Below are 12833 nucleotides of genomic sequence, written 5' to 3'. Positions count from 1 at the left end.
ACATGAAACAGTTTCATTAAGTAGTATATGAAACAATTTCATAACCACATATGAAACAACTTCATAACCACATATGAAACAACCTCATCAAAAAATGTATTATATGAAACAATTTCACAAGATTAACAATTTTATGAAAAAATTTCATAAGATTAACGATGGATGAGAGTAGTTTTTAAGGTTTTTACAAATTGGAGTGATTTTCATTTAATCGCTCCTCTATATATGGTTGGGTTCACGTGAGACCAAGAGTTTTTCATGAGATCCGTAAGACCAATTCTCAACCCTTGAATTAGATCTACAATCTAACAATGTGGACATTTATAATGTGTGAGAAGCGTGTGAAAGGATCTAGATCCTTTATCACCTTAAATATTAAACTTACCTATGAATCATGCTTGATACGAGGATTGATTCAATAAATCTCATCGTAATATGCATCCAAGGATGAAGATGCCATCTTACGTTCTTCAATTTAAATTTCCTTCTCATGAAAACCTAATCATGAAAACCTTTGAATATGTCTAAAAAAGGGCAATACCAATTCTTGGTCCCAATTATAACAATGTTTTGACTATGAATTATGGAACATATCTTCAACATCTTAAATAACGTTTCTATAATTGTTTTTTACGGTTTTCAATTCATAATCATTTTCTATTGTATTTAAGAATTTAAGTAATCTATGAATAAGATGACCTTTGTTTTTTAAGAGGTGTTGAAGTTTGAAGTCTTATTTCACTTCTGATTTATAAAAGGTGGCGTTGACGTCTAAAATCTGAATCAATAAGATTGTTTGTTTTTGTAAACTGATAAACGTCTGAATTTGTTTAAATTGTCTATTTTACCCATTAAAAAATTATATTGTTGAATGTATAAATAAAATTTATACAACTTCACATATCTATTCATCATCATTACGAATTTTACATCTAAATTATAATCAGCATTCATTTAAACGAAAATATGTCGTTAACGTACTTAAGACATTTAAATCCTATTAAAATACATCAATTGAGAGACGTGAAAATTGATTGAGAGAAATGATCGATTAAGGTTCATCAATTGAGAAACGCCGTTGTTGAGGGTTAGAAGAACAATAATAAGCAAATAAAAGGTTGGTTTACCTCTTACCAAATAAGAGGACAATAAGATATAAGAGCCTCCGAAAAATTGGAAAAAACAAACAGCCTGAATAATCTTACCTCTTAACGAATCAGACATAAGAGGCTAATAAGAGCTTTTTTTTATAAAAAACAAACAAGGCCTAAAGATATTTGCTTATTCTTGTTTTAATTTAATTTATATGTATGTAAAAAGACTTAAGAAGCATGGATTTTTCAAATTAGTAGACACATAACTTGGATTGACAATTGGGTCAATTAACTTTTGGTTTATTCAATTATATATGTTAATTAGTCTACTGATATTAAATTATTAAAACGATTGATATGACTTTATATATATATATATATATATATATATATATATATATAGAGGGAAGATCAAATGTTAACCATCATTTTTGTGTTAACTTTGAAAACCCTCTTAACCAATCAAATTTCATTATTCTTATAGGTTTATGTCTTGTTCATTTTACCCTTACAAGAGTATTCTAGTAAATTGAATTCATTTGTAACCCCCAAACAATTAATGGGGAGTTACAAACAATCAAATCCCAAAAAAATATGCATTCATATTATTAATTTTTTTTACTATTGATCTTCCATGTTCATTCTTGTATGAATTCTTAAATCGTATAAGAAACACGATAGTAACGATTTTCGGTATTGATTAATTTGAACACAAATGAACCTTGAACACAATTTGAACACAAATGAATTGTGAACACAATTTGAACAAATTAACAGATGAACACAAATTAACAGATGCTACCTTAATTTTGTGGGACGTCTATGCATGTGAATATATGGGCCAAAAATTGCACATATCGTGTTCATTTGTGTTCATATCGTGTTCATATCGTGTTCACGGTTCATTTGTGTTCAAATTGTGTTCACGGTTGTTCATTTTTGTTCAAATTGTGTTCACGGTTCATTTGTGTTCAAATTGTGTTCACGTTTCATTTGTGTTCAAATTGATCAATACCGAAAATTGTTACTACCGTGTTTCTTATGCGATTTAGTAATTCATACAAGAATGAACATGAAAGATCAATAGTAAAAAAAATAATAATAATATGAATGCATATTTTTTGGGATTTGATTGTTTGTAACTCCCCATTAATTGTTTGAGGGTTATAAATGAATTCAATTTACTAGAATACCCTTGATAAGTGTATTTTTTCATCCCAAAATGCCCTTTTCATTATTGTTCATTAGACCTCATTAAAATTCAAACTTTAAAATTTAATTTTTTATTGATTAATATATATATAAAATTCTTAATTAGCAAAATATTATTATTGTCTTTTAATAGGATTTAATTCCAAAAGTTATAAATTAGAAAAATGGTGGGAACAGGGAGAGACAGGCAAAGACTATTTGAGCCACCGTATGACCATTTCTCGCATCAAATACACATTCAAACAAATAGCAATAAATTGGAAATTTGGGAGCAACAATTGGCGGAAGTTTTCCCGATCCATCGAACAAATTCTTTCAATTTCACAATTTTAGTTCAAGGAATTCAATCACAGTTTCACAATTTTATGTCCGTTTGATCATCGCCGTTTGTAGGTTCACTATGCTCCGGTCGGTTCATCCATAAAAGGTAATTTCTGGATTTTTTTTATGTTTTTATATGATTATTGTTCTTGTTAAGAAGTTGTTTCAGTTACTGATTGTGGATCTGAGCTCGAATTTGCTTTGAGGAGTTTTCTTTTTGTAGAATTTCAGTGATTTGCTTTATTTTTTGTATGATTTTAGTTTAGGTTTGGAATGATTAAGCTGGAAAAGTGTATTGAGGGCTTGATTTTGTGTTGGCCATTTAGAAACTTAATTAGATGAAAGAAAACCTGCTAATCACCGATAAGTTATCGTCTCTTGAAGCGATAAGTCTCGGTTGATTCTGCTGATGCCATTAATCTCTGTTACGACCATGCTAAGAGAGCTTCCTGGAATTTAGTTTGCCACGAAGCTCAAATACTCCAAGAAAAGAGAAACAAAAAAGGCAGAGATGAAAGAGAAGGTACTTTGTTGCTTTTTCTAACGATTGAGAACTAATTGAAGCAGAGGGTAATCTGTCTTGTTGCAAGCCTGTTGGATGTTCGTGACTTTTGTGACTTTGAACAGCTAGTCCTTTTGCAGGACCGACAATTCTAGAGCTAGGAACAACTTGTACTGCATGTGGTATAAATGACGTGAATGACCTATTTTTCTGGGAATATAGGTTTACTTTTATTTATGAAGATGGTTATTCAATTTTAGATGGATGGCTGTATAGTATGTAATTAGGTATTCTTCAATGTTCAGCTTCAACCAACTCCTCTGTTTTAGTATCGATTGACTTTTAGCACATAATTATGACTTTTCATAATTTCATTGCAAGAAAACATTTTCTAAAACCTGCAACCAAAAAAGAGGAAGTTTTCATTTTGCAAAAATAAACGATTTTCGACAAAAATGTACCTTTCACTATGGTTTCTTTTTGCATTTACATCTGCAAAATTTGTCCAAATCGGCCATTATTGCAAACTATAAAACTCTTTTGGCATTTTTACTAGAACGATGATCACTTGGTACGAAAAAGCCAAACATGAGGGTTTGAAAGGTCAACAACTAGTTTTTATGGGGTCCTTTAATCTTGTCAAGATCATGTCAGTGAATGGTTTTTTGATGTGAATGTCAATGCTCATTAAATTTTCAATCTTTCATGGAGCAATTGTTTTGACATTGATTATCTGTGATTTATCAAAAGAAGGTTTATGTTTGGATAACTTGATTACCATTGGGCCAACAATGAGCAATTTATCTGATGCTGTTCTGTTTTGTGGGTACAAGGTTGAGCTTCAGACAGTTAAGCGTTTGTGAATCAAATAGACATGGGTTGTAGCTGCTTTGGTACTTCACATGTAAAAAGGCAAGAGACTAGTGCTCACAGGGAATTGGAAGGTAGGGACTTACTCAACTGCTTTCTACTATGGATTTCTAATCGTCAGAACTTTTAATATCTCATTTATGGATTTTAATAATCGGAGTTTTTAATATCTCATTCATAAGACTCTGGAGCTGAAATTTTGAGATCTCCCCATTCTTGCCTTGTAGTACACTGGGCAATACCACAATGTGAGATTTGAACTCAAGATCTGTTGGTTATTCAAAGGAAGTCCTAATCACTTGAATAAACCTAGTTGGCAACATTGCACATGCTTCTTAGTTGCTAGAGCAATAATATGCTTAACTTGGCCATTTCCAGACACCAATCATATTCTGCTCTCATTAGATTTTGAAAGTTTACTTGTATGCCTTGTAGCCATATAGTTATTTTCTTCCTAAACACATTCTTTTAGCCAGTTGAAAAATTGAAGTCAGGGACCTGACATAAAGGTAGCAATGGACAAGTGATAAGCCTTTATCGACCATTTTTCTTGCAATTGCCTCCATCTTTATAATTGGATTGTTCTAATAAACATATGCAACACACAGACACACACATCTATTGAGGTTGGGACCCGGTAGTCTTGGCTAAGTTGATTTTACTTGTTGAACACACCTACTTGCTTCTAGAGAGCCGTATATATGATTATTAAGCAAGAGAAAGCAGCTTAAATTTAGAGCTTTTCTAAAATTCACCTCCATCTCACCTGTGATGCAGCGAACAATTAGAAGGAACCATTGAATCATAAGTTGTTATCTGTATTTTTTTCTGAGAGACCGTGATGATGCACCCCTGATAAGTCACCGGGTTATACCCAAATGTTGGATTTAAGCTCAAGACCTTTAGACTGTCATGGGTGCTCCCAACCATTGGAAAGCCAAGATGCATATTGTCATTTGTATTATTATGCAAGCTTGTATTTTCCATGCAGCCATGAGTTTGTTTCACCCCTTCCACATGCAATTATGATTCAATATCTTTACTTGTCTTTCCTTCTCTTTTTTTGGCAACTAACTTGTTATTTTTGACATTTTTAGTGGACTCTTATCAGAAACTTGTAAAGCTGACCTAAAGTTGTTGCGCAGGTCATTCTCTTGATAATATAAGGAATTTTTCATATAAGGAGTTACGACTAGCAACAGATGACTTTAATAAAAGCACCAAGATAGGGCGAGGAGGTTTTGGAGTGGTTTACAAGGTACTCATTCCTATTATAGTTCTCCATAACTCATGTGTTCATAGTTCTTTGACCGCTTGGTTACTTTGTATAAGTTGTTTGTCTAGACTTTCCAAAAGCACCTACAAAATCCAATCATTTTCAATACAATTCATTATGGGCAATAAACCAGCAAAATAAGTTATGAATGCTCATACTTGAATGTTGTTATGCATACATGATTATAGTTCGTAGTTGGTGAAGACTAATATCGTTCCAATTTGGGATTAAAGATCCAGTCACAGTAAACCTAAGACCACATTGAATTAGTATCACTATATATATATATATATATATATATATATATATAGGGTCTGGTTCAGGGGAAAACCGCAAAAAAAGGAAAAACTGAGGAACACCCTGGTAACCGTTCATTTGGACGGTATGCACATGTGCATGCAAGTAACTTGTAAGCAATTTGTCCGGTATGCACATGTGGATAGCATGCACACGTGCATAAAAACCAAGAAACAACTTCAATTACTTGCATGTACATGTGCATACAGTCCAGATGAATGGTTATCTGGGTGTTCCTCAGTTTTTCATCTTTTTTTGGGTTTTCCCCTGAACCTCTCTCTCTCTCTCTTTATATATATATATATATATATATATATATATATATAAACAGAAAATTGAAAGTGCAAGTGTTACCAAACCTTGCCTAAGTTTACACCTTCTCGAATTTCTTTGATTGCATCTTCTTTTTCAATGGAAATACTTCAGATGTACTATGTTATTCAGATATTAAAGTTTGTGATTTCTGAACCATTGCTATTTCTTGATCTGTCAACCTTATGTGCTACCAATATTTTAGGGAATCCTCAAGGATGGAACACAAGTAGCTGTAAAGTCACTTTGTGCAGAATCAAAGCAGGGGGTTCATGAATTTTTAACGGAGATCAATACGATATCAAATGTCAGACATCTAAACCTCGTTGAGTTGATTGGATGTTGTGTTGAAGGAAGTCATCGTATTTTAGTCTATGAATTTTTAGAGAATAACAGCCTTGACAATGCACTATTAGGTAAGCTAGAAAGTTAAAAGCTTGCCTTTTTTAATTAGTTGCTTGCTTCTGGTTGATTATTAAGCATGCTATAACTTGCTTACAGGTAAAAAAACCAAATCTTCAGAGCTTGATTGGAAACGAAGATCTGAGATTTGCATTGGTACGGCACGGGGTCTTGCATATCTTCATGAAGAACTTCATCCGCATATTGTGCATAGAGACATTAAAGCTAGTAATATACTTCTGGACAAGGATTTCACACCAAAAATTGGAGATTTTGGATTGGCTAAACTTTTCCCGGATAGCATCACTCATATAAGCACGAAGATAGCAGGAACAACGTAAGTTTGGTTTACCATATATCCTTGTGTGTGTTTGTTACAAAAATTTGTTTTCTAACCAAAATGAGTCATTTTTCAAACTATTGTTCTTGTATATCTTTTGCAAACAAATGGTTGTTTTTAAAAAATACCAAAAATGACACTCTTTTTTGGAAGATTAAACAATTTTGTATATAATATGTCCATAATTGATTATTCTTGCAAAATATAGTTTTCTTTTCTTGTAGTTTTGCAAGAACGATGGTCTCTTTGCAACAAAATGATCAATTGGTTGGAGAAGTTAATAACTCTAACCAAAGTAAGGGCATGTTTTTTAGCAACTTAATGAGCTTAATGTGACTCACAACTTATTCACTCAGCTATACATGACTGTTTGGTAGTGGCTTATTCAGTGAGCTTCTAGGGGGAGGGGGAGCTTTATGCAGAAAGCCAAGTTTTTTCCAAACCTGCCTCTCCCAATTAAAAAACAAACTTCTTCCATCTATGAAAAAACCTCCCAAACAAAAGCATTTCCAATCTATACAAACACAAATTAATCCACACAAACAACTTTATCCGTACAGGACTTGATGGAAAACCAACCAAACAATCCCCTTGCCTGCTTGTACAAACTTTTGTCTAGCTCATTCTTGCAAAAATGCAAGATGAACGCAACATTTTGCAAAAATAGGCTATTTTGGACAAAAAATTGCCGAGTATGGCGGTTTCCTTTACATCTATATTTCCATAACTCTGTTGAAAATCGTTCATTCTTGGAAAATGTAGTTTTCTCCCTTCATTTTCACAAGAATAATGGTTTGTTTGCACCAAAAAATCAAGAACAATGGTTGGCAAGTTAACAACTCACCGAAATTGTCAACTTGCACTTATCAAGATAGTATAGAAGACGTCATTCTTCAAAAATGTACAAAAACACAAATTTTGCAAGGATTAGTGATTTTGCACAAGAAATGTCAAGTATGATGATTCTTTTTGCATTTACAGTTTTACAAATTGTCCACTTTTTGGCATCTTTACAAGAAAGATGGTTAGTTCGTAATGCAAAGTCAAGTACATTGGTTAAAAACTCCGTTCACTAACCACAAGGGTGGTGCCTGATTGGTTTGAGCTTGGCTCCAAAGGTCAAAAGTACCTGGAGGTCCTAGGTTCATATCCAAGGAGGAATAAAAATCCCCTTGTGGCCATGGAGGTTCAAATGTGGTGACTCCGGGCTATCTGCAAAGCAGGTGGTCGCCCTGGGATTAGTCGTCTCGCATAGCGGGTTGGATATCCAGGTTAATAAAAAAAATCTGTTCACTCTAGAATAAAGCATTCAAAATGTATATCCTCGGGTTTCTCTATTTTGTGATCATTAGGCATGGATTTTCTTCTTACCCCATGAATTTTGTTTGATGAAATTCCTGTTTTCTTTCGTTTAGTGGTTATTTAGCTCCGGAATACGTATTGGGTGGTCAGTTGACATTGAAAGCCGACGTTTATAGCTTTGGGGTTCTCATTCTCGAGACGATAAGCGGCAGAAGCAGTTCTGCATCAAGCTGGGGTACAATGCCGAAAGTTCTATTGGAATGGGTGAGTCATTTCATTCTTTGCTTGGTTTTATTGCATTTAGGGAGCAGCTTAACGAGCTTGATGGGACTCGCAGCTTATGCGGTCAGCTATAAATAATTGGTTGATAGTGGCTTAATGATATAGAAAGTGACTTATTCAATAAACTTCTAGAGGGAGCTCTATGTAGAAAGCCAAGTTTTATTCCAAATCTCCCCCTCCCAATTAAAAGAACACGCTCCTTCCATCTATGAAAAACCCTCTCAAACAAAAACATTCTCAATCTATACAGACAGATTTATCCACACAAACAACTTTATACATTAAGGACTTAATGGAAAACCAACCCCTTAGCCTTTTGTATGAATCATACAAGAGAAATCCATATTGAAAAACAGACGAGACCGAACAATTCTACCAACAAAGAGGGGACCAAATCTGGTTGACAAATTTCCTTTGCATTCCACAGGCATGGGAGCTCTACGGTGAAGGGAAACTTCTAGAACTTGTGGATCCCGACCTTAAAACATACGCAGAGGAGGAAGTCATCAAGTACATAAAAGTAGCCTTCTTCTGCACCCAAGCAACTGCAAGCCGTCGGCCCATGATGAGCCAGGTTGTCGACATGCTGTCTAGAAACATTCGACTCAACGAAAAAGAACTCACGCCCCCCGGGTTTTTTCAAGATTCTAACGACAACAAAAAGGTATCCGATGCTTCCACGAGTCGCCAAATAAGTTCTTTTCCTACCACCATTACACAATTAACCCCTAGATGAAGGTATATATATATATATATAACACACAAATGATTCATGGCCATGGGTGGGTTTTATCGATACTAGATCTTAGTTTCATCTCGTTTTAGGATCGATAAATCACAAATTCCTGTGGAAAAACGCTTCATTTATGCCACGAACGGCGTCGTTAGTATTTTATTCTTTTTGCGTGTTTTTTTAATAGTACAAAAGATGAAGGTTGATATATACCATTTATTAGCCAAAATTCATTTAGAAACCAGATAAGATGGGATAACTATCTTAACTGTCATTTTGTAGCGGATGGCTAAATTGAGACCGTAGATCGGTTTACGATCCGAGTTGGGCTCGTATCCAACATATCATATTCGTAGGAACTAGAGAGAGAGAGAGAGAGAAATCTAACGGGCTTGTCTCGGGGGTGTGGCGGCATGTCTCTCGACTACGGCCTTTCTTCCGCAGCACCATGTGTAGGTAGTGGTTGGCATGTAGGAAGATCGGATTTATTACGAGTTGTTTGTATTATGATCACATTTGATTTAAAGACATTGAAGAAGTTCATGTGGTACGTACAGGAGTTGCTATTTTTAGAAGGTTTAAATAAGAAAGGCAAAAGGCGTAATAATAAATTATCCCTAAAGACAAAAAATTAAATCTGAACATGCATGTCATCACATATTCATTACCTATCTTTTTACTAATTATTCACATATGAAGTTCAACAACTCATCCATGTTTTTCTTAGCAATGCTTCATGTATGAATCATTTATTCGTACATTATCAAATTTATTCATACGTTCTCGATTTTTTTGCCTTTGTATAGTTTTTATTTGTTTGAACTCTTTTAGATCTCTGTAAAACAAATAAAAGACTATCTTATAAACATTTTGTCACAAAGTATTTATTATTAATAATTTTACGAAAATCATTTAACATTTTCATGACGCACATTTCAAGAAAATAAATTCTTCAATGTGAATTTCCATAATTTTTGATATACTCTTGAAATAAGGGTGTTCATTGGTTGGGTTGATCGGGTTGAAGATATTTAAACAATCCAACCCAATTTCAACGGTTTGGAAAAATCTTAACCCAACCCAAGGCAAACCAAAGTGTAACTCAACCCAACCCAACCCAACCCGTACAGGTTGGGCGGGTTGATACTTTGGTATATTAAAATATCTTTCTAATCTTGAATATCTTATTTCTCTACTCATATTTTTTCTTTTCATTATCAACCATTTAATACAACTTATCCATATTTATTACGTATATCACATTCAGTTAATTTTCTTAATTTACATATATATGTTCATAGTTACTGAACATATATACGAATGAGTTATATATAAATGTGAATAGATTGAAAATATGTGTATATGAAGAGCGTCCGTGATAGTGTAATTGTCTAATGTATATATTAATATAAATTCAACAATCATATTAAATCCAAGAAATAAAAGAATATCGAGTTCATGGGTTGAGTTCAAATAATAGTAACCCAATATGTGACAACTCTGCATTTTGGAATTTCAGGTTAGTACGCCATTTTAGGACCTTTATTAAAAACTAAGTCTCTCTAGGATTTAGCTTCGATGATTTGAGATCATCTTGCTCATCTTCCAAGATTAGTTTGTTAGGTCACGTTTCGGCGGGTAGTTAATCAAGTTAGTTCGTGCAATGTCAAATAAGTTTTGAAATATTTCACATAAAAATAAAGTCGATATTTTCGTTTCGTTCWTCTTAAAATTCAAATTCCCAAAGTTCCAATCTTTTATATTTGGTTGCCAATTATTATTTTGAAAGAGTGGAGTTTTAAAAATCTTTTGTCAAAATTGTTTAGTTTGTTGTAATTATTGGGGTCTTTTATTTTGTAAATAAAAATCTTTTTGGGCTTGGGCCTTTAGAGGTCAGCTCATTCTTTATATTGAATCCCCAAATAAATACCCCTTCCCTTTTTTAAATTCTTCACTTTCCAAATTTCCAGCCATTTCATCTTTCTCTCTCTAACTCCATCACTTTCCAACCGATTCCATCTCCAAGCAAAACTCAAGATTTCTACTGTTCTTGAGACTAGTTCGTAGTCGAGAAAATGTATGTTTTAGAGTTGCTTACTTTTCTTTTTGATGTCTGAAAATCTTTATCTATCTCCCTACTCGACTCTTGAGTAAGATTTATGGGATTTAAAGAGGAGAGATTATTCATCAAAGACCCGCATGTGTCTTCGTTGGGATGATAATCCATGACCCAAGTTCTTTAATCCCCAAGAAAGAAAGAAAAATTCTTTGCATGTGAGGTCCGATCACATTTTCGGATGATAGGTCTTGCATGCAACTATAACCGAATTTATCCTCTTGAAAACTTGCTTATTTTGTTTTCTGGAGTTGTTCGAAGATGATGGTTATGTGTTAGAGTCTTGATTCTTGAAAATGTTGAACTGCATGCAATCGGTGATGAAGGCGTGTGGCTCAAGGATTGTGGATTATTTTTGAAAAGAGTGTTAAACCCACTCAAAATCTCTTGATTTTGGTAATTGGCGGCTGTCATCATTTGTCTTGGGATGACATTTAATGATGTCATTATTTGGATTTTGGAAGGTTCCTTTTTAATAAATAATTAAAATCGGCTTTATTTTATAAAAACACTTGGTGGCTTTGCATTTAGATTAACTTTGCTCTACCATAGCCAAGGAAAACCGTAAGTAATATAGCGCTGGTTGGTCTGTCAGGAAGTTCGAGCGAGCATAGCAAATCCTTAAAGGAATCATTTGGATAATCGCCAAACAAGTGAGTTCTCACGGCCCCACTTTTAATGTTTTTTTATATTTTCTGGGGGAAAAGCATGAAATTGAGCAAACCTTGCATGATTATGTACTTGAAATATTGGGACTAAAGAACTGTTTAGTCGATGTTTTGCTTGGAACCGTTGGGCTAAGGAACTGCTTAGTCAAGTTTTACTWGGAACCTCTTGGACTAAGGAACTGCTTAGTCGGGTTCATTATGTTTTGTTTTGACAATTGTTTCCGCACTTAGAATAAATGCTAAATTGATGCGTTTGAGAGTATATGTTTCCAAATAAAAGTCCCCGTCCGTACACGCTACTTGTTAACTCGGGTACATCCCCGGGCCGTGGCATTGTGGATAGCCGCTATTGTGTTGACAGTCCCACCCAGAAAGGGGTGCACAATTACCTATGTTTTCTAGCCTAATCATGTGGAATTTGGACCACCGCTGAATTAGTGCTTTATCGAACCGTGGGACCTAAGTAGTGAACGGGCTACTTCTGGTTGTTCAAAAATTAATGGGGCATATTGGTCAGGAAAGGCTCAGTAGCGTCTCAAGTGTTACATCGCGAGGGATTTACATTTATTAAGTGCAAAGAATTCGCATAAGTTTGCTATTACTTGGTTTATGCATTGAAATGTTTTTATGCATGTGAAAACCCGTGAACTCACCAACTCTTTGTAGTTGACCTCGTTTTTATTTCCATTCTTTTCAGGTTCTAAGTGAGTGGTTTGGATTTTAAAGGAGCATACTTGAGCCAAGATCGATTAAGTCAAGTTTTTGATGTAATTATGAACGTTGTGTAAATTCTAACTCCTGTCATGTCGATAAACTGTTTTGTTTTGAACAACTTGAAATGGTGTTATTTATAAACTGTTGCTATGACTCGCTTGCCTGCTACATCTCATGATTCCCCTTTAGCGGGGTGTGAGACAATATCAACTCAATACCTACGATTTGATAATTTTACAACTCGATTAGACATCGGGTTGCTTCAGGTTAGGTCATTTCGCGTTGGATTGGATTGGATTGGTCGGGTTTTTGAGCACCCCTACTCTGAAATGTGATGAATTTCTAATACATGATAATGTTACACCATCTCTATTCTCTCGCAAATATTATTC

General features: G+C 34.3%; 1 protein-coding gene across 1 annotated transcript; it reads left to right on the top strand.

Moving 5' to 3' along the window:
* The first annotated feature begins 2515 nt into the window (after positions 1–2515).
* On the top strand, positions 2516–9493 carry LOC112526962 (cold-responsive protein kinase 1-like). Its single transcript, XM_025137415.1, has 7 exons — positions 2516–2733; positions 3963–4073; positions 5145–5257; positions 6090–6300; positions 6386–6623; positions 8042–8192; positions 8638–9493. Exons 2-7 carry the CDS (start codon positions 4004–4006, stop codon positions 8944–8946), a joined length of 1092 nt encoding a protein of 363 aa, XP_024993183.1. The 5' UTR covers positions 2516–2733; positions 3963–4003; the 3' UTR covers positions 8947–9493.
* The last annotated feature ends 3340 nt before the right edge of the window (positions 9494–12833 follow it).

The sequence above is a fragment of the Cynara cardunculus genome (genome assembly GCF_001531365.2).
Source record: "Cynara cardunculus var. scolymus isolate 2C chromosome LG 14, CcrdV1, whole genome shotgun sequence".
Lineage (NCBI taxonomy): Eukaryota > Viridiplantae > Streptophyta > Magnoliopsida > Asterales > Asteraceae > Cynara > Cynara cardunculus.
The sequence above is the reverse complement of the archived record's forward strand: the minus strand, read 5'-3'. Positions and strand labels throughout refer to the sequence as shown.

What these genes read in the sequence shown, in the direction of transcription:
- LOC112526962 (XM_025137415.1), top strand. Translation starts at nt 4,004, where the DNA reads ATGGGTTGTAGCTGCTTTGGTACTTCACATGTAAAAAGGCAAGAGACT. An exon ending in TGCTCACAGGGAATTGGAAG is followed by an intron (nt 4,074 to 5,144) that starts GTAGGGACTTAC and finishes GTTGTTGCGCAG; the next exon opens with GTCATTCTCTTGATAATATA. An exon ending in ACGAAGATAGCAGGAACAAC is followed by an intron (nt 6,624 to 8,041) that starts GTAAGTTTGGTT and finishes TCTTTCGTTTAG; the next exon opens with TGGTTATTTAGCTCCGGAAT.